The sequence below is a fragment of the Planococcus citri genome, chromosome 2 (genome assembly GCF_950023065.1).
Source record: "Planococcus citri chromosome 2, ihPlaCitr1.1, whole genome shotgun sequence".
Lineage (NCBI taxonomy): Eukaryota > Metazoa > Arthropoda > Insecta > Hemiptera > Pseudococcidae > Planococcus > Planococcus citri.
Genome location: NC_088678.1, coordinates 22095994 through 22114822, shown reverse-complemented (window position 1 = coordinate 22114822; position 18829 = coordinate 22095994). Strand labels below are relative to the sequence as shown.

Here is an 18829-nt window from a genome sequence, read left to right as displayed (position 1 = left end):
AAAAGAAGAATTATTTGCAGATTGATAAGTTGAGTCAGTTGAGTGGTAAATTTTGAACAGTTAGGTACCCACTAATTTTTGGCAAAAGAAGCAAGACTTTGGAAATAAATTAAGTAAAAACACAACATTTTTTTTAAAAAGTAAAAGTTTCCAGCGGTTTTTGGAAAAATTAAAAGTTTTGTCAAAAAATAAGACCTTATTAAAATTCTTTGGTGAAAAAAAAAAACATACTTTTTGGCAGTTTTTGTCAAAAAACAAGGCTTTGGCAATAATTTTATAAACAGGACAGGGCTTTCGAACAATTTTTGATAAGGAAAAAACTTGAACTTTTTGTCAATTCTCAGCAAAAAAATGTTCAGGTACCTATTGGAAATTTTTAGTAAGTGAGAAGTGAAAATTGTGGGCAATTTTTAACAAAAAACAAGAGTTTTATACTTATTGACAAAAAAATGATCATTTTTCACAATTTTAGGAAAAAGGTGGAACGGGGAATTTTATTAAAGGGAACGTTTGGCAATTTCTGATAGAAAAACGAAACGTTTGAGGTAATTTTTCAAAAAAATTGAGTTTTTTAAAAATTTTTAGCAATAAAATGTTTACTGAAAAATTTTAGTAAGATGTGAAAATTGTGGACAATTTTTAACAAAAAACAAGAGTTTTGATAATTTATTGACAAGAAATTGAGCATTTTTCACAATTTTAGACAAAAGATGGAAAGGGGAATTTTATTAAAGGGAACATTTGGCATTTTCTGACAGAAAAACGAAATTTTTGAGCTAATTTTTCAAAAAATTTGAGTTTTGTTTTTTTTTTTGCAAAAAAGCATCAGTTTTTATTTTTAGTAATTTTTGGGATAAAACAAAATGTGTATTATCAACATTATTATTTTTTTGTAAACTTCAATTTTTGAAAAATCAATAATAAAATAACCTGGAACTGTGTAGGCTTTTGCAACAATACCGAGAATCGAAATGCATCGTCTCCTGGCGCAGAACTTGATAATGAAATAAATTCAAAATTATTATCGAAAAAAAGAATAACTCCGATCTTGCTAGGTTAAATTTGATCCATTCATGTCTAGATCTCTTCAGGTCCAATCCGCAAAAAAAGTGAAAGGTTTAAAACAAAATTAAAAAAAAAATTTTCAACGATAAAAAAATTGATTGAAGTCAAAATTTTCTAATTTTCAATGAATATTGAAAAGTTTGATGGGTTAAAAAAAATGGTAAAAGTAGTGCTTTTTTCATTCGTAATTTTTCCAAAACACAGAATTTTTTGTGGGTTTGGAAAAAATTAGCATTTTTTTCAATTTTTCCAAAGAAAATTCTTATCAAGTTTAGTACACCGTCTCAAACATGATTTTTTGCAGTTTTCAATTTTCCAAAATAGGTCATGAAATGAAAATTTATATAATCTAGTCAAAAAAGTCGTATCTGCCTCAGATGTCTGGCTCGAATTCATTAAAATAATAAATTTTTGAATCAAGCACCTCGAAAGTCGAAATGCACGAAAATTAAATTTTTAACTTTTTAAATCCATTTCCAACCCTTTCTTTTTTTGAGATGCTCATTTTCAAACAAGATGGAGAAATTCATTTCTACCATTTCTACCAAAGATTGTACCTTGAATACATATATTTACATACCTGGAACTTACTCCAAGAAACTCCACGAAAAATACAACACCTCAACTCCCCCCTCAAAAAACACCCTTTCACGCAGCCACAACAAATAAAACACCACAACTTAATAAAACAATCTCAATATTTTATTTTAATAAATATTTCTTATAAACTTTTAAATTATTAAAAAAAAAACTTATCGTTTTAGAAATATATAAATAATACAATATACTATGTGCATTATTTACAAAATTTTACACATACGACGACGTAACATTTTAAATACAAAATTTACAACAAAAGATAAGAAGAGGAAAAAAAAACAAAGTAGAAAGAAAGAAAGAAAAAATATACGAGTATAATGAAATTTCGATTAATTACAAAAGGTATTACACTAATTTAATTTCAATAACAAAAAGAAAAAAAACAATAACAATAAAAAAATAACAGCTGCTTAAACATGCGGTTGTTAATAAGTTTTTTGTTTTTAAACTAAAAGCCTTCGCACAGGACTTCCGCTTACAAAAACAATAATATAATAACCAATATATAACAGTTCTACTGTCGAAAAAAAAAAATAATAATAGAGGAAATAATCACTACGCGAAAAATAAAAACAATAAAAGTTTCATCATTATGTTAAGAGAACATTATATTATTATTAGCGCGTAAAAACAGAGAGATAGAGAGAAAGAGGAAAGATTCACGTCAGAAAATTTTCTTTTTTTTTCTTCTTCAATTCGAGAGGTAAAAATTAACAAAGCCGCGTAAAATAATTATTCATCTTGGTATATATTCTACTCGTAGTGATAACAGCGTCGTGCAATCAACTGCCATTTTGCACCCGAAAAAAAATTGAGGAGAAAAAAAAACACAACGGACGGTACAATATTTTTTCAAGCAGTTAGCTCGTCAACGAATTTAAATGAAACATAAAAACCCGCAGGCGTAGTTTGCATACGGGGTAGTGTACTTGAAATATCGAAATAATACATTTTTAAACATTATTTTCTTTTCCTTTTTTTTAAAAAAAAAACTACGTATATTTTCTAAAAGATGCAACAAAACCCAATAATTTTTAGGCCGTCAAAAATACCACCAAACTACGCCTTCAAAATTCCAACAAGGCCTACCCTTCTAACAAGAGGCATACACGATACAACAATATAACGACAACAACTTCGTACACACATCACAATAATATTTATAATAAGCAATACTGTAACACCACCGATATACCCGGTACCTCTTCTATGTACTTTTTCGATAATTATTGATCAAATTCTTGGTTAAATTACGCACATTTATATACGATAATTACCGCGTATTCGCGAACAAAAATGAACAAACGATAATGACTAAACGCTATGCGATACAATTTTTTAGCGTCAAATTCGCCATTTTTTTTCCTACGATTATATAACGAAACGCTCTAAGCAAACAATACACGCGAGTAAATAACGCCAATTTTCCCCTGAAAAAAATCCACCTTCTCAGCACAGGTACTTACGGACACACCGCTAAACCCTACGAATTATCTACGCGTTTAGGCCGGCGCCGACGATAAGCATTTTTCATCTTTATGACGTCATAAGCAAAAAATTTCAAACAGAGAGAAGCCTTCGATCATTAAAATAAAAACAAGCTTTAAAAATTTAGATACTTTTTCAAGTTATTTAAAAAAAAAAAAAAAAAAAAAAAAATGTTTTCGAGAACGTGGTACGTACAACAATTCGTCTAACAATTAATAATTGACACAGAAATTTTTTTCTTGATATTTCGTAATCGTGCCGAGTAAAAAAGGGCACTCAGAAATTGAGAGATTGCTTTTAAATTTTTAAAAATTTTTTTTTTTTACTTTACTTTCAGCGTTGATAATTTCAAACACCTTCCCCATTTCTCTTTCTTCCATAAATTTCAATTTAAAAAATTCGCATTTTCAACATTTTTTGAGTAAACTTTAAAAAAAAAAAATTATCGACTTTTTTGAAGCCTTCATTAAATTATCCAAAAGTCTCGATTACAAAAAGTTGAAATCTACACCAAAAAAAACAACCATCATTTCCATTTTTTTCAAAATTAAATTTCTAAAACACAATTTCAATTTATTTTACTGAAAATGCCTCTTTTACCCAGCACGATCACGTTTCCCATCCAGAATAACCTAGGTTTTTTCTTTTGAGGAAATTTAGAACCCGAAAAAAATTCGAAAGCCAAACTACAATACACTTTCGCACGAAGAAAAAAATTATCTATTTTAGATCGATCCGCATCTATATCACCCCTTCCCTCCCCCACCAGCAATAACAACAACGAAACTCCGACTAGATGAAAAACCTAGGTTACCATCACCCATTCCAGGTCAGTTATAGGGTCTCCACCAGGGAGGCCAAAACAAAGGGAACTGGCAATTCCCAAAATACATTTCGAAATTGTTCTAAACATCCCTACAACCGCCTTAATTCCGTCAACGGAATAATACAAGTACAACATTAAGAAAAAACAGCACGACAATATTATACACGTCACAACGAAACGCTACGGCCGGCCGATACAACGATACATTGAGAGAAAGTCTAAAGCGTAGATAAACTTAAATTCTTAGTAAAAAAAAAAAGAGAAAAAAACGAAACAAAAACAAAATTTTCGATTATCTATCGATCGAGACATCCGAGAAAAAAATTAACATAGAAAATGTCATCGTTAATACGACAAAAAAAAAGTATATATCGACGAATTAATACACATGTTAGTTCCATATACGTACGGTAATAAGTATAAATTTACATATACATAAAAATTATATAAAGAGACGAGAAAAGAGATAGAGAGAGAAAGAGAGAGAGGAAAAAAAAACATTCGTAATAAATATCATAATTAAATGAATTAAAATAGTAAATCGAAATATTGCACTTTATTTAAAAAATAATAGAAAAATTTGACTACGTTATAAGTGCCGAGGGTTTTCCAATTGGTTTGTTTTTTTTTTTACTTTTACTTTCGTTATTTTTTGAGCAAAATACTAGGATCGGTCTCGATAGCCGAATAATTTCTAAGATTTATACGATGTTGATTTTTGGCACCGAGTCTGAATCCAACTTGATTAGCGTTTTGACCCGACGAAACCCTTGGAAAAAACCGCCGTTACTTTCGTCCAATTTTTAAATGCACTTTACACGCCACCAGGAGGGAAAAACACCGCAGCAGCAGCACGATTCGTAATCTTGATTAATCGAACGGCCACCCTCGTACAATCATTTTTTTTACGCATCATCCATCGAAACACACTCACACACACGCACAAGAACACGAACAAGATACGGTAATACAACATAATAAATTGAGGGCATTTAAGGGAGCGAGGGGAGGGATACACACGACAAAAAAAAACAGAACGAAAAAAGACGAATAAATAAACACACGACGAAAATAATAAATAAATAAAAAACAAGATACGAACAAAAAAAAAAAAAGAAAAAAAAGAAGAAAAAAACAAACAGAATTAAAAATATCTAAATCACACTGTCGTATTGGAAGTAGACGCCGCTGCAACCAGCGATGGCGTCGGAGGAGGATTCATCGCGGCGGACGACGCCGCCGTATCCGTAGAATTCGTCTCAGCTGACGACGATGGCGTCGATGATGGTACGTGTTTTTTTGGTAACGTTGCTGCGGACGAAGTATCGGATGCGGCGCTGGCCGCCGATTTCTTCTTGGCTGCTGTTGGGGCGGATGAATCATCGTCCTCGACGCACGACGACTTAGCTACAAAACCTTCTTTCGTTCTGGATACTTTTAATCTGATCGGCGTAATTTTGGTAGTTGTGACTTTATCTAGTTCGTGGTTCATGTTACGTTTAGATTTAGGCGGTTTGGGTGTGGCGAGGGGTGGCGGTGGAGGCGACGTCGTCGCCGCCTCCGGTTGCATAGCGGACAAGCCGCCGAATTTGATGATGATCTTTTTGGGCGCGCCTTCGCTGACCTCGTGATTGGTGATGATGCGTACGTGAGGCGTGCTGTCGACATCGTCGTTATCGTTTCTGGCTTTCTTTTTGCGTTTACTGCCGCTTGTTTTCTGACTACCTTTGCGGCGTTTCTTCGACGACGAGCTGGAGCCGCCGACGTTGCTGCCTTCTTTGGTGGTGGACGATACCGAATTATCGTTATCGCTGAAGAAATTATCGTCGACGACGCTACCGCCTCTGGATTGCGATCGGCTGGCACGACCGCCGTTGGTACCTTCGACGGCGCAATTCTCGAATTCGCTGCTCACTTTCGATCGGTATCGCATACTTTCACGTTTCAGCTGTTCGACGGTAGCGGCGCTCGGTTGTTTATCGGCGGAATCGCACAGACGTTTCTTAGGCGGCCTCAGACGTAGATTTTTATCTTCGAACGTACTGCCGGACGCGTTGCTGCTGCCGTTGCCGGCGACCGAGTTGTTTTCCACGGCCACCACCGAAGGAGCGTTTCCAATTTTAATCTTCAGTTTGGGCGGAGCGCCGCACGATGAATTACCGCCGCGACTTTTACGTTTGGTTACGTGATTATCGCTACCGTTGCCGGTGGAATTCGCATCTAGCGAGGTATCTTTCTTATCCAGCGATACGGAAACGCTACCGGAACCGTAGTTCTGTTTGGCCGGATTATTATGGTAGTACGCGTTGTTGTAGCTGTTCACGTTACTGTTATTGGCACCGATGCCGGACGACGAGAATGCTCCTCCGATACCGGATTCGTTGTTTAAATCGTAAACAGAAGACGCCGCCGAATACTTATCCTTGCCGCGTTTCTTTTTGTCGATACTGGTAGCCGCGTCGATTAACGCTTTGTAATCCTCTTTGGTCGGTATCGTGGTCATCGAGGCGACAGCTTTGGGTAACTTGTAACCTTGCACCGCGCTTTTAGGTGGCGGTTGATTCGGCGCAGGCATCGAGCTGGTCGTTTCGTTTGGAACGGCGGCCGGAGCCATCATTCCAACAGCGTTAACCACAGCCATCATGTCGTTGGCGCATTCGTCGGTGTTATCTTGCTGGGTACAGTATTGCCTTAAAAGTTCTTTCTTTCGCATACGACGATTATAACTCGACGCCGCGGTAGCCGCCGAAACACTTCCGGATACGTTCAAATTACCTACCGACATGTTGAACTCGTTGGGTGCAGTGGCTTGAGCCGCAGCCGCAGCTGCTGCCGGAATCGACGGATGAGAAACGGTTCCGGCGGCGGTCGCTGATGTCGTAATAGGCACGTAATTGGCGTCCGAATAAGGTCCTTTGATTTTCATTTTCAGTTGATTACGCGATTGACCGGGGCTATCGTCTTCGATTATGGTGGCCGTAGCTTCGCCGAGTACCCGATTAACACGCGTATCCGAAGGTACGAAATGATTGGACGATGCGGCTGTGGCGTGGGCGGAAGCTGCGCTCGTGTTGGTAATGTCAATCGCGCTCGGATCGACGATTTTGGAGGCGTAATCAGCGTTGGTTGAGCTGGACATAGCTGAAGCTGATCTAACATCGGCTGGAGATCGTTTAGCGGAGCGACCTGCCGTCGCCGTAGGTAGAGACGAATACCTTTCGATTTCTTTCTCTAAAGCGTCGACGAGATCGTTAACCGGTTCTGGAGCCGAAGCTGCAGTAACCGATGCAGTCTTGGATGTTGCGAAGTGATCAGTCGCAGACACAGGCGTAATATCAGTGTAAGCTTCCTCTTCGGTGTGAGAATCTATGCGATTTTGGGCATCGTACGAACTGCCACCACTGTAGGTGCGCATATCGACCGGACCAGGTAATAAGGGCTGTACGGCGGCGAACTGTTCGACAGCAGCGGCCGACTGAACTGGAGGTTGCGGTAACGTAGGTGACGTGGTCGGTCCGGCTGCAGTTTTATCTTTGGCTATGACAGCGGCAGCATTGGCAGCCGATGAAGAAATGGTAGTGGCAGTTCTATACGATTTCTCCCGATGTAATTCTTCTTCCTCGTCTTCATCTTCGTCTTGAACTTCTTCAACGGCGACTGTCGCTTCTATATCTTCTTCTTCCTCTTCTTCGTCGTCATCTTCGGGCTGAGGCAACGCGGGCGGAGGCGGCGCAATGATAGCATCGCGATAGTCTTTGGTAATGATACGTCCGTTGTTGCCGATTTCGCACAAAGGCGATAACTGCGATCGATGCGAAGCGCGTCCGGCAGCGGTGGCAGCGGCCGATGATTTACTGCTACGTTTCGTCGTCGGACGAGGTGACGCGGCAGCTGGTTGCTGAGACGACGGACTGGCAAATTTGGGCGAGTAACAGGTTTCTTTCGAGGGCGTTGATAATTTACTATAAACGGTATCGGTCGATTTGCGACGTTCTTCTCTCATGGCTCGCAGATTTTCGAAGTTATCCGCGCCTATTTCGTCTTCTCCGTCGAAATCGTAAACCGTTCCGGCCAGTTTGGCAGTCGTGTCGCTTTCCCATTCGCGATAGAAGAAACCGGCCTGATTCGCGTTTCGACCACGACCTCTACCACGACCACCACGATTGCGTTGGCCGCCGGTTCGATTATTATTGCGGTGATTTTTCCTCGACGTCGATTTATTGGCAGTTTTCGTCGTTGCGGATGGCGTGGCGCTAGGAGATTCAGCAACCACAGGCGGTAACCTGGCAGGAGATACGCCGCTGGCCAACGGCGATTTCGCGATCGGTGATTTGTTTTGAGACAGCACTCGAGCCGAAGCTCTGGTTGGTTTGGTAGGCGATTTTTTGGCACTGTGAGGCGGTAATTTCGGCGATGGAGACGGAGGAACGATGGTCGCTGCCGCGCTGTCGACTCGAGGAGTGCTGGTCGATACAGGCACTACAGCAGGTGGCACTTCTGAAACGGCGGCGGCCACTTCGTCGATGGTTTTCTCGATATCGCTCTTCTGTACTGCAGGAGTGGTGACCGGTGACGGCGTGGCCGCCACAGCAGCTCCGATTGACGAGCTGGATTTCGTATCATTGAGCGGCGAAATATCGTTAACGAGATCATCAGCGCCGATGGTGCTGTTGTTGAAGCCGTTCTCTTTGTCTTTATCATCGGCCGCAACTAGGCTGCCATCGAACATATCTTTAATACTGTTCATTCTGGGCGTCGGCGTATCTAGTTTGCTGCTACTTTCATCGGTTGTCGGCGTCGAAGCGGTACCTCCATCCGCCAACGTAGTATCGTCCGTATTGATGGGTGGTATTGGCGATATAATCGACGAAACGAACGCCATGTTGAGTGACGTGCTCGTAAACGACGCTGCAGCCGCACCGACGCTAGGTGTTTGAATCATCAAAGGAGCTTCGTACGGTTTACTCATTCCTGCTTGGTATCCGCCGGAAGGATCAAACGACGATCCTGGGAATAGTGACGATGGTCTGGTCGACTGATGCGTATCGTACGGTGGCATTTTTCCGGCCATTAGCGAAGACATATGCTCTCGATACGTCGAATAAAGATTGTCAGCTATTGTATTAGCGTAATGGTGATTATCATTGTGCTGGTCTACGGGTCTGAGGAGGTCGGCGACGGCTGCCGCCGATTTTCGTAACGCTTCTTCCTGTTGTTGCAACATCAACGATTGTTGCTGTTGTTGCTGCTGTAGTTGACTCGACGTTGGCGTTGTCTGCTGCATCATTTGTTGTTGTTGTTGTTCGTTTCTCGCAGACGATTGCATAATATCGTTGGCCACGGTCGCCGCAACGCTTCTCATCATATCGACGGCGGTTTGCCCTGCGTGAGGTAGCATATCGCCGCAATACGCCGACGAAGATCCAGATGAAGAGGCTGCGGACGAGGTTGACGTAGACGAACAATCCGATCGTCTCGACGGTATCATTACGTTTTCAGACCAACGATTCATCATACTGGCTTCATCTTCGTGACGATACGGAGACGAGACGCGATCGCCGCTCACCGAATGCGATTGAGACCCGGCCGGAAGCCAAGACTGCGTATCGGTATTAATACTTATGGAATCGGTGATCGGTAAGCTTTTCTCGGGTGTGATCATAGAAGCGACGTCAACGCCGGCGGTGGCCGCAGATTGTAACATGTCCACGGCAAACGAATTGAACATATCGAGGTTGTTTCGCATCATCGACGATTGCTGATGTTGCGAATGAGGTGTCAGCTGCGGCGGGTGTTGTTGCTGCTGCGTCTGCATAGGACTTGGCGTGGCGAGTGATTGCTGCTGTTGTTGCGATTGCATTTCCAGCTGTGGCATTTGTTCTTTATCCATACTAGATGAATTGGTATCGATAGTCGGGTCGATCGAATCGAGAGATGTGTTTTTATCGTCATTAAGAGAGTTGTGATCAACTTCGCCGGCCATCTTAGGATCGTCGATGGCCACATCGGGAGTTGGAGCCGATGCGATACCATCGACGTCGATAGTCTTTTTACGAGCAAGCTCGAGCCTGAGTTTCTCGACTAAATTCAACGTTTCGCGAGCGCTATCTTCTTTCGAATCTTCTTTAAATTCGTCGAAATCGTCGCCGAAGAACGCCTCCAAGGATTCGGCCAAGTTCTTTTCCATATTTTCAACGCTAGCTGCCGTTTGACTGGCGCTACCGATACTGGCTGTGGCTGATTCCGTTTCCCAGCCGTGTCGCGATAAGAAATCACTTTCGTTGTTGGTCAAATGTTCGATAGCTGATTTTGTCTCGCAACTTTCCATATCTTCTTCCGTCGACGCCGGTAATTTGTTATCGAACGACGAAGATGCGGATTCGAGTTCCATCACAGAAGGCGGATTAGGCGAAGGTGGTTTAACTTTGTTTACGTCGCATTCCATTTGGTCGAATATGGATACTTCTCCCGCTTGCGTTCGTGTGCTTTCTTTATACAGATCTTGAATGGCGGCAGTTAGATCGTTATCAGCAACCATGTTATTCGTATTGGGTTTATCGTCGATTTGCTGCAGCTCTGGCTGCTCAGCTGCCGCAGAAGAGGTAGATGCGGCTGCGACGGGTTCTTTAACAGCGGGAGTTGGTTCGTCTTTACGCAATTGCTCGCGTTTCTTGCACTTGGGCATGGGTTTAGTGGTAACGGCGGCCGCAGCCGGAGTCGTAGTCGGAGGAGAGGCTACTCGAGCGGTTGCCTTGATGGGTATCTTTTTCGTAGCACTATCTTCGGGTTCGCTTTCGGAGCTCGATGAGGATGACGACGAGGAACTGCCGGAAGAGGACGAGGATGACGATGATGATGAAGATGATGAGGACGACGATGAGGACGACGAGGATGATGACGATGACGAGGACGAAGATCCCGAAGAGGATGATCTCGACGAGCTACGATTCGACGATGTAGGTTTCTTGGTTGCTACAGTTGCACTCGTAGCCGGAGTCGATAAGGACGTAGTAGTGGCAGACGCCGATGCCGTTGCACTTACAGCAGTCGTCGTCGATGATGTGGTAACCGATGACGTAAGCGAGGAAATACTGCCCACCGCCGAATTGAGAGCGCTCGACGATAACGAGGCAGATGAGATACTGGATGGCGTATCGGACGACGCGGCCGAGGCTGCTGTACCGATAGACGATGATTTTTGGTAAAACGAGGATCCGGACGATGATTTTTTGTCGCCCAAAACGCCGAAATTAGTATCGGATTTACTCTCCGAGTCACGATCAGCGGCCGAAGCCGCGGATGATTTTTGGTGATGATGATGATGGTGATGGTGTTTGGACGACGACGATTCTTTCTTATGAACACCTTTCTGTTGCGAATGTGATTGTTGCGTCGACGAAGATGATGATGATTTCAACACCGATTTGAATAGCTCGTTTTGCGATTGTTGCGCATCTTCGAACGGGGTTGTAGGTTTGACCATACCGTTCTTGATGTGTTCGATGGCTTTGATAGCCTTTTTGGCTGCGGCTCTTTGAGGTACGAAAGGCAGCATATCCAGATAATTGGTATTTTTATCGGATTCCGCGGCCAGTTTGCTTTCAGCGTCATCTTTACTACGAGCACCGGACGCGGATTTAGCCGGAGATTTCTTATCGGATTTACGATTCTTTTTAGTCGTAGCTGGTGCCGTCGCAAGAGTTTGACTGGCCATTTTGGCAGCTTTTCGTTGAGGAACAATATCAGATGACGTTTCGCCGGACGACGATAATTTATCGTCCATCGTAGCCGATTTATCGACACCACGTCTACCAACGCCGATACCGTCTTTACTCGACGTGTCGTCCGATTCTTCATCGAACAGATCCTTAAATCTTTTGCGTTTCTCATTACTCGATGGCTGACCAGTCATGGACTTGATACCGTTGCTGCCAGCAACGTCTTTGGATTTGCTATGGCCTCCGGCCGAAAATTCTTTCATGGACGCTTTCGTTGGTACCGGCTTACGCGAATCTTTCACCGACGTCGACATTTTCGCCGAATAAGAATCGTCGTCCGAATCGCTCGAGTAAATATCGCTGATCTTCTTCTTGAAGTCGCCTCCTTTGGTTTTAGACGCCGGACGATGAATAAGAAACAGATCGTCCTCGCTGTCGTCTTCTTCGTCGTCATCATCGGCAGCAGTGGCACTGCCGCTGCTTCGACTTCGCCACAGCCGCCGCTCTAGAAGATCGAACGACGAGCGGCTCAGCGAAGGTGACGACTTTTTTGACGCTACGGACGCGGAGGCGGACGCCAGCGTTGATGACTTTTTTGATCGTTGTCGATTGATGGCTGTATCGGTTTTCGGCTTCGTCGCGTCTTCCATGTCGCTCGCCGACGACGTATCCATATACGAAGCGACCGACGACGCGTTGCTTTTTCTTCTTCGAGCCGTGTTCTTCGTGCGATTCTCTACCGCGTTTTTTCGCTGCGACTTATTCATTCGATTATTGTTCACCTTGAAGCGACTATCCGACTCGGTATCCAAACCAGTCGCCGCGTGACTTTTACTGCCCGTCGTTTCCATATCGCTGGCGCTCGACAGATTGCTTTCGGACGATAAACTCTTCAAATCGCCGTTTAGGCAGGATCGTTTACCCGAACCGTCGCCGCGAGACGAGAACACGTAGCCGTTGACGCTGCGCCGGGGCGAATAATGGTCCGAATCCGTGTAGCCGGCGATACGCGATACCATCGTTTCGAAATCCGTGCTCAGATCCGGAGCGTTGGCGTGCGAGTATAGACGATCGTATATCGACGGGCCGTGATTTGCTTCTTTGATTGACGTTATTTCTGCCGTACTCAGGCTTATTCGAGTATCCGACAGAAGAGCCGCCTGCTTGTAGAATGTTTGTTCGCGTAGACGCTGATACGAACGTGAGAGCTTTTCGCGTCTGCTCACCATGTAGCATAGGTTTCGTACCTGTAGAACAAACAAAAAATAATCACGATTAATTCGAGGTTGTTCTGCGCAACAGAAGAACAGCAGTCGAGTCACAGATTTCCAGCAAATTTCATGACAAAAGAAATAGGTCGGAGTAACGGTTTCCAGCTGAAATGAAGATTTTTATGTAATTTTTTTTTTTTTTTCAGCATCGCTTTTTCATCATTGCCCAAAATAAAAACCAAAATTCAAATTTAAGAAACATTACGAAACTTTCTATTTTAGGTGGTTTTCAAACGATTACCTTGAAATGTAACTTGCTTAGGAAGTAAGTAATTGATGATAATTGCAATTAGTTTTTTAGATGTTGGCAAAAATCTATGAATACATTAAATTACTGCACCGAGGGGCCAAATTCAGAAAAAACTTCAACGAAATCAAAATACAGGTGGCCCAACAGAAAGTTCCCATTTTTTCCCAGCTATGCAACTTATACAACGCAGGAAAATGTTCAGTCACGTACTTTTAACATTTAGGGTGACCCACGTTTTTTCTGGTGGCAACTGACTTTTTGGCCACTCGTACATCAATTTTTCTTTTTTTTGGTGAGAAACTGACTTTTGAGCCACCTATATTTTTCATAGTACATATTTTCTATCATCACAGATACTTCCATTTTTTGATTTCTCACAAAGGATTTTTTCGGTCACTCAACCATCGATTTCGATCATTTTTCACTGGAGCATGAAGATCACAGAATTATTTCAAGCTGCCTGATCAAAAAAGTGGAAAGCCTCTTAGGAGTACAAATTTTTCAAAATAATTCAAAAAGTGCATAAGTCGATGAAAAAACCGAAAAAAATGACCATTTCGGTCGTGGTTTTACAAAAATCACGTATCGAGGTCTAATTTGAACACCTACTGTGAAAAAAGTGAACTTTGGTGATTTAGTGATTTTTGGACGATTGAGATGGATTTGAAAATGCAGTTGATCAAGGGGGGGGGGGCATCAGAGGCAATGACAAACATAAAAAAAAAAAATATTAAAAGGTGACCACCTTCCATCAAAAATTGTACTTCAGGACACTTTTAGGTGTTTTCAGGTCATTTTTCTAAACTCCTTTGAGATTTCTAACAAGATGTTCGTGAAATTGCCCAAGCAAAGTGAGAATAAAATAGTCAAGTTTACTCTGATGAAACTGATGCAATAAATTTAGTGTCTCCGATTCTGGCAGGCGAATTGCAGGTTTAATAATATTATCAACACCAAAAATTCAATATAACAATGATCAATCATACACTTCAAAAAAAAAAAAAAAAAAAAAAATGGGCAGCAGAAACATTCTTCCAGTTTTGAAATTTTATTCGTGGATTGAGTGGATATGATTTGTAATTGGCTCCAAATAAAAAAATGTTTTCTCTCAGTTGTGTAACAAGAATACCTATCCATCGTTATATCATTTATCTTTTTTGAAAAAGTCAAAAAAAGAATGAAACGATGGTCTCAGCCCTATCGAACAAATAATTCCTTAAAACAAAACTTACCCTTTCCAAATCCTGCCTCAATTGCACGAACATCCTCATCTTCTCCTGATCGACTTGTTCTTGATTTTTATTCAGTAGATCAGAAGCATCGTCGCTCTTGGCGGCTAGTAATGGTTTATTAAACGAAGCTCGACGTTTAAGCACCCAGTAATTATAGATGTATTCGAGTCCTTCCGCATCAACGTCGTATTTTCTAGTGATATCTTTGACGCTGACGTGTTTCTCGAATTCTGCTTCTATTTCTTGCAATCTGAAGTAAAAAATAAACGAGGAATTAGATTACATACAATGGCATTTCTCAGAAAGTCGAGCAGCACTAATGTCAAAACTTACTTTACGGCTCTAGCGTGCGATTTTTCTTCCGAAGTCATATCTTTACGTTGTTTCTTTTTAACCTCTTCATCGGAACCAGTCCCAGGAATACTACTCATATCTTTCTTACTACTTATACTATGTTTTTGACAATAAGACTGCGTTTGAAAAAAAAAAACATCAATTAATAAAATAGAATTTATATATCGATTAAGTGTGTGGGCTCCAAATCTCTGGGGCAACTTACTCTTAATTTAACAGTGTTATCGTCGTCGGTGGTACTTTCTTCGTCGATAATGGCACGCATTTCTAATCCATGTTTAAAAGCGCACGTAACATGATAGGCGGTTTTACACGTTTTAACCGAACATTGAATACAGGCGCCGACTCGTTCTCGACATAACACGCATATTAGGGCCCAACGACTTTGCTGTAAATTTCAAAAATATTGATATAATTATCGTTATACTTGAAAATAAATTTCCTAAGCCTAAACGCATCGAGAAACTTACCGGAATACTTGAGATTTTAGTAATAGGCTCCATTTTTTCAACACATCCTATACTAACTTCAGGTATCCATAGAGCGCACGATACGTGAGCCCATTTTTGACCGGTACGTGTCGATTTCATTGCTCCGTTTTTATTCGGACACAACACACATTCCGGCCTAAGACCTAGAGCGCAAGTTCGACATAACCATTGTCCGGCTGGAATGCTTGTGATACCGTAACACGCTTGGTGAACGCAGATGTTACAACAATCGCAGAATACCATCTCATTGCCTTCTTCGGAATCGGGCTAGAAAACGCAGAAAGTCAATTAAATCGAAGAAATAGATCCATCGATCAATTCAAAGTAGATAATTACCGATCGACAAACGTCGCAGATGACACTTTCGTCGAATTCCAAAGCTAATCCTTCTTCTTTCTTTACAATGGCGTGCACTTTCTCCCAACATCTCATTTCTAATTCTTCGATAACACGCTCCAATTGATCTTGACTGATAGGCGGTAACCCTGCACAAAATTCAGATTGATAAAAATGGTCAGTTCATCTTTATTAGGACAAACTCGAGATGAAACTTTTTGGCTGTGGAAAACCTACCAAGTAGAGCGCGTTCGCCATTGACGATATTCAACCAAACTACATCCACGTCTTCTAAATCATAGGCGCAACCTTTTTCAGCCTGAATACCAACGTTCGATAAGTAGTGCTCGTCTACTCGGAAATGTTCGTCTTTTGTGATACGAATGTATTTGTTTTTAGGTCTGAAACAAGAGCGGAATGGCGAATGTCAAGTTTGAACGTATATTAAGGTCGCCCATATGAGTCAACAAAACAAGCCTAGACAATTATCCTTCACAGGGCAATGACCTAATAACCGAATCTTCGATCATATAACCAGAATATATCGATATAACGCATCGATACATCGGCCTAGGCAAATTTTTTATCGAAATACGATAAAAGATGGTATATTTCATCATTCTTGGTACATTTTAAAAAGATAAAACCGTCAAGGCCATAAATTACTTCGCAAATTTACCTTAATATTACTCGATTCGGGTCTATCCGGGTGTAATTCCCTTCCATGGATTCTTTTTGTGCGCCAAAATATGTAATAGGTTTAACTATTTCGTTTCAGAAAAAAAAAACAGGACAGGGAAAAGGTAAAGAAAAAAAAAACGTAAGACGTACATTAACGTGAGACGTTTTATCAATGAAATGATAACAAAGATTCGGTTTATTTTAAGCAATCGGACGACGCGATATGCTTATCGTTATATATCGATTATGGGTACGATTTATCATAACGTAACCATTTTACTCTCGAAATCACGTACAATTTGAATTCGTGGTGCATTTTTTTAGATTGGTTGCTGGAATTATCGGTTGCTTTGACTTTTGGTCCCGGCAATGAATCTGGTTTCACAGGTACTTGAACTCCGCGCTCCCATTCTTGTTTCCATTGATCCGTAATCACCCAATAATGATCGCTGGTTAAGGGCTCCGAATCGGGTAACTTCATAGCGCTAATAAGATCTTTGCGGAAAAGCTAAAATCGCGAACATGGCAAAACAAACACATGTTTTTCGTAGTAATTTCATGGAAAAAAAAATATTGCAAGAAAATGAATACCTTAAATTAGAAACAATAAACCGAAATATACCACGCACAGAGTTCGCAATACACGTCGAAATATTTTATCAATTCTTATCGGCTACAAATTCTGATAACGTATTTTTTAATCGAGGTTGTGTTTTTTTTCTTCTTTTTTACTTACTCTCATCCGTTTCACGTACGTAAAGTAATAAACATTATATAATTTTAGAGACGCAAACATACCTCAGCTGGAGCATCGGTAACGCTGCGATTGTAGATAGAGGACATTTTTAAATCGGAGGAAATCGAGGCACCGGTATAAGATTGAGCACGGTCCACGGGGGACGTTTCTTCTTCTTCCGCAACCGTCGTAACGCGCCCTTTCCTCCTCTTCGTTGCAACTGATGAAAAAGCAGAAAACATCGAATTATCAACAGTCGAGATCGAAGGTAAGACGATGTGTGAATGGAAAATTAAATCCTTGGCTTACCAGGAGTAACATCATCAGATCTGAATGCTTGTCTTTTGCCTCTATGTGACATCATTAATTAAAGCGATATTATAAACAGACCACCCCCGCTGTCGTAGCATTCCAGCCTTTGATAAAAACAAAACAGAAAAGAATGGGGTGTTAAACCAGGTTGATTGTTTATTTAACAAGGAAGCTAGATCAACTATATTAATGAACGAGGGTTTCGTGTGCTTTAGGTATGCTTTTTTTTCAATACCTAGTTTTCGGAAGTGATTATCAACTGATAATGAGTTCACACGTTATAACGAGTCTGTTTACACACATTTTCAAATCATACTTACTACATTGCTGAGGTTGACGATAAATGAATACGTAATCTAATTTTTCCTCCAACTAAAACATATAAAAACGCATAAAATTAGATAAATATCATCCACCATTTAAACCATACATTCTACATGTAAACAACCACCACCTCAATTCTAAAGGAAAACAACCCTTACGGTTATTCAAAGATGTCTGGTTAACTGGATAAGATAATACGAGATAACGTCGTATACAGAGTCATATTGTAGATAGTATTATTCGTTTTTGAAAGAATAAACCATCGAGGATCTGTTATTTTTGCACAACAATTAGAAATTCTCGAAAACATTTTGGTGTTTTGGGACTCACAAGGTACCAAAGTCCTACTGCATGTGAGGTTTTAAAAAAGACAAGAAAACAAAACTATGATGTTGATAAACGTAGAACAATAGCTTATGAGAAGAAACACCAAGTAGAAAACCTGAACCTAATACATGATCAGGCGGGGGATACGATCCTATTGTTTAGTGCTCGTCAATAGAAAATTTGCAACGGGCAAATATAGCTACAGAGATACTAGATAAACCAACGGAAAAACTAATCTGCTATCTTCTAGATAGGCAATACATCGAACTGATCCCCAAATACGTTAAATTAAACGAAGAATTGATCCAAAACCTCAACGGAATAAGGGAAGAAAGAAACATAGGCATCGGATACAAAACACCCAACAAAAATCCACTCTTTTCAGACAATCCGCAATGTGATCTTGCTTGGAGTTGTTTCAAATCGTAGATGGAGATCTGAAGAGTGATTCTATACGAGCTCTGGAGCCGTTTGAAGCTGAATATTAAGAATATTTGGAAAATTGGATGAACAGTTACCAGAGAATAGCTAACCTATATAGCCAAGGTGTTGACATGAAGATTGACTCTGTTCGAGGGTTGCCAATTGATGGGCGATGGTTGTACACATTTAGTAGGCGTAAATACTGAATAATTTAAGTAAATTTGAGTTCTTACATTGCTGATATTAAGAAATATCATCGATATTTTGCAGTCCAAATACTGAAAAACACAACAATTACAGATGGCAGCACTGCAGATGTATTACTTTTACTGATTATATCGCACGAATAACAACAAATTATCAATTAAAACGGCTCGATCACTTGAACACTGACG

The 18829-nt window shown here is 40.8% G+C and overlaps 1 protein-coding gene across 1 annotated transcript; it reads right to left on the bottom strand.

The window, feature by feature from the left end:
* Positions 1 to 1745: 1745 nt before the first annotated feature.
* rno (rhinoceros) lies at positions 1746 to 18756 on the bottom strand. The gene is made up of 12 exons (XM_065349077.1): positions 18668 to 18756; positions 17681 to 17732; positions 17358 to 17464; positions 17111 to 17268; positions 16609 to 16820; positions 15869 to 16032; positions 15632 to 15780; positions 15275 to 15562; positions 15010 to 15192; positions 14784 to 14920; positions 14451 to 14700; positions 1746 to 12944 (listed from the first exon to the last, which is right to left on the bottom strand). Exons 3-12 carry the CDS (start codon positions 17410 to 17412, stop codon positions 5139 to 5141), a joined length of 9402 nt encoding a protein of 3133 aa, XP_065205149.1. The 5' UTR covers positions 17413 to 17464; positions 17681 to 17732; positions 18668 to 18756; the 3' UTR covers positions 1746 to 5138.
* Between the last annotated feature and the right edge of the window lie 73 nt (positions 18757 to 18829).

Bases quoted from the DNA above. Each gene is read 5' to 3' on its own strand.
- rno (XM_065349077.1), bottom strand. From the start codon at position 17,412: ATGATGTCACATAGAGGCAAAAGACAAGCATTCAGATCTGATGATGTT. The intron at 14,921-15,009 runs GTAAGTTGCCCC...TTTCAAACGCAG, and splicing joins ATAACACTGTTAAATTAAGA to TCTTATTGTCAAAAACATAG. The intron at 14,701-14,783 runs GTAAGTTTTGAC...TTTTTACTTCAG, and splicing joins TCGCACGCTAGAGCCGTAAA to ATTGCAAGAAATAGAAGCAG.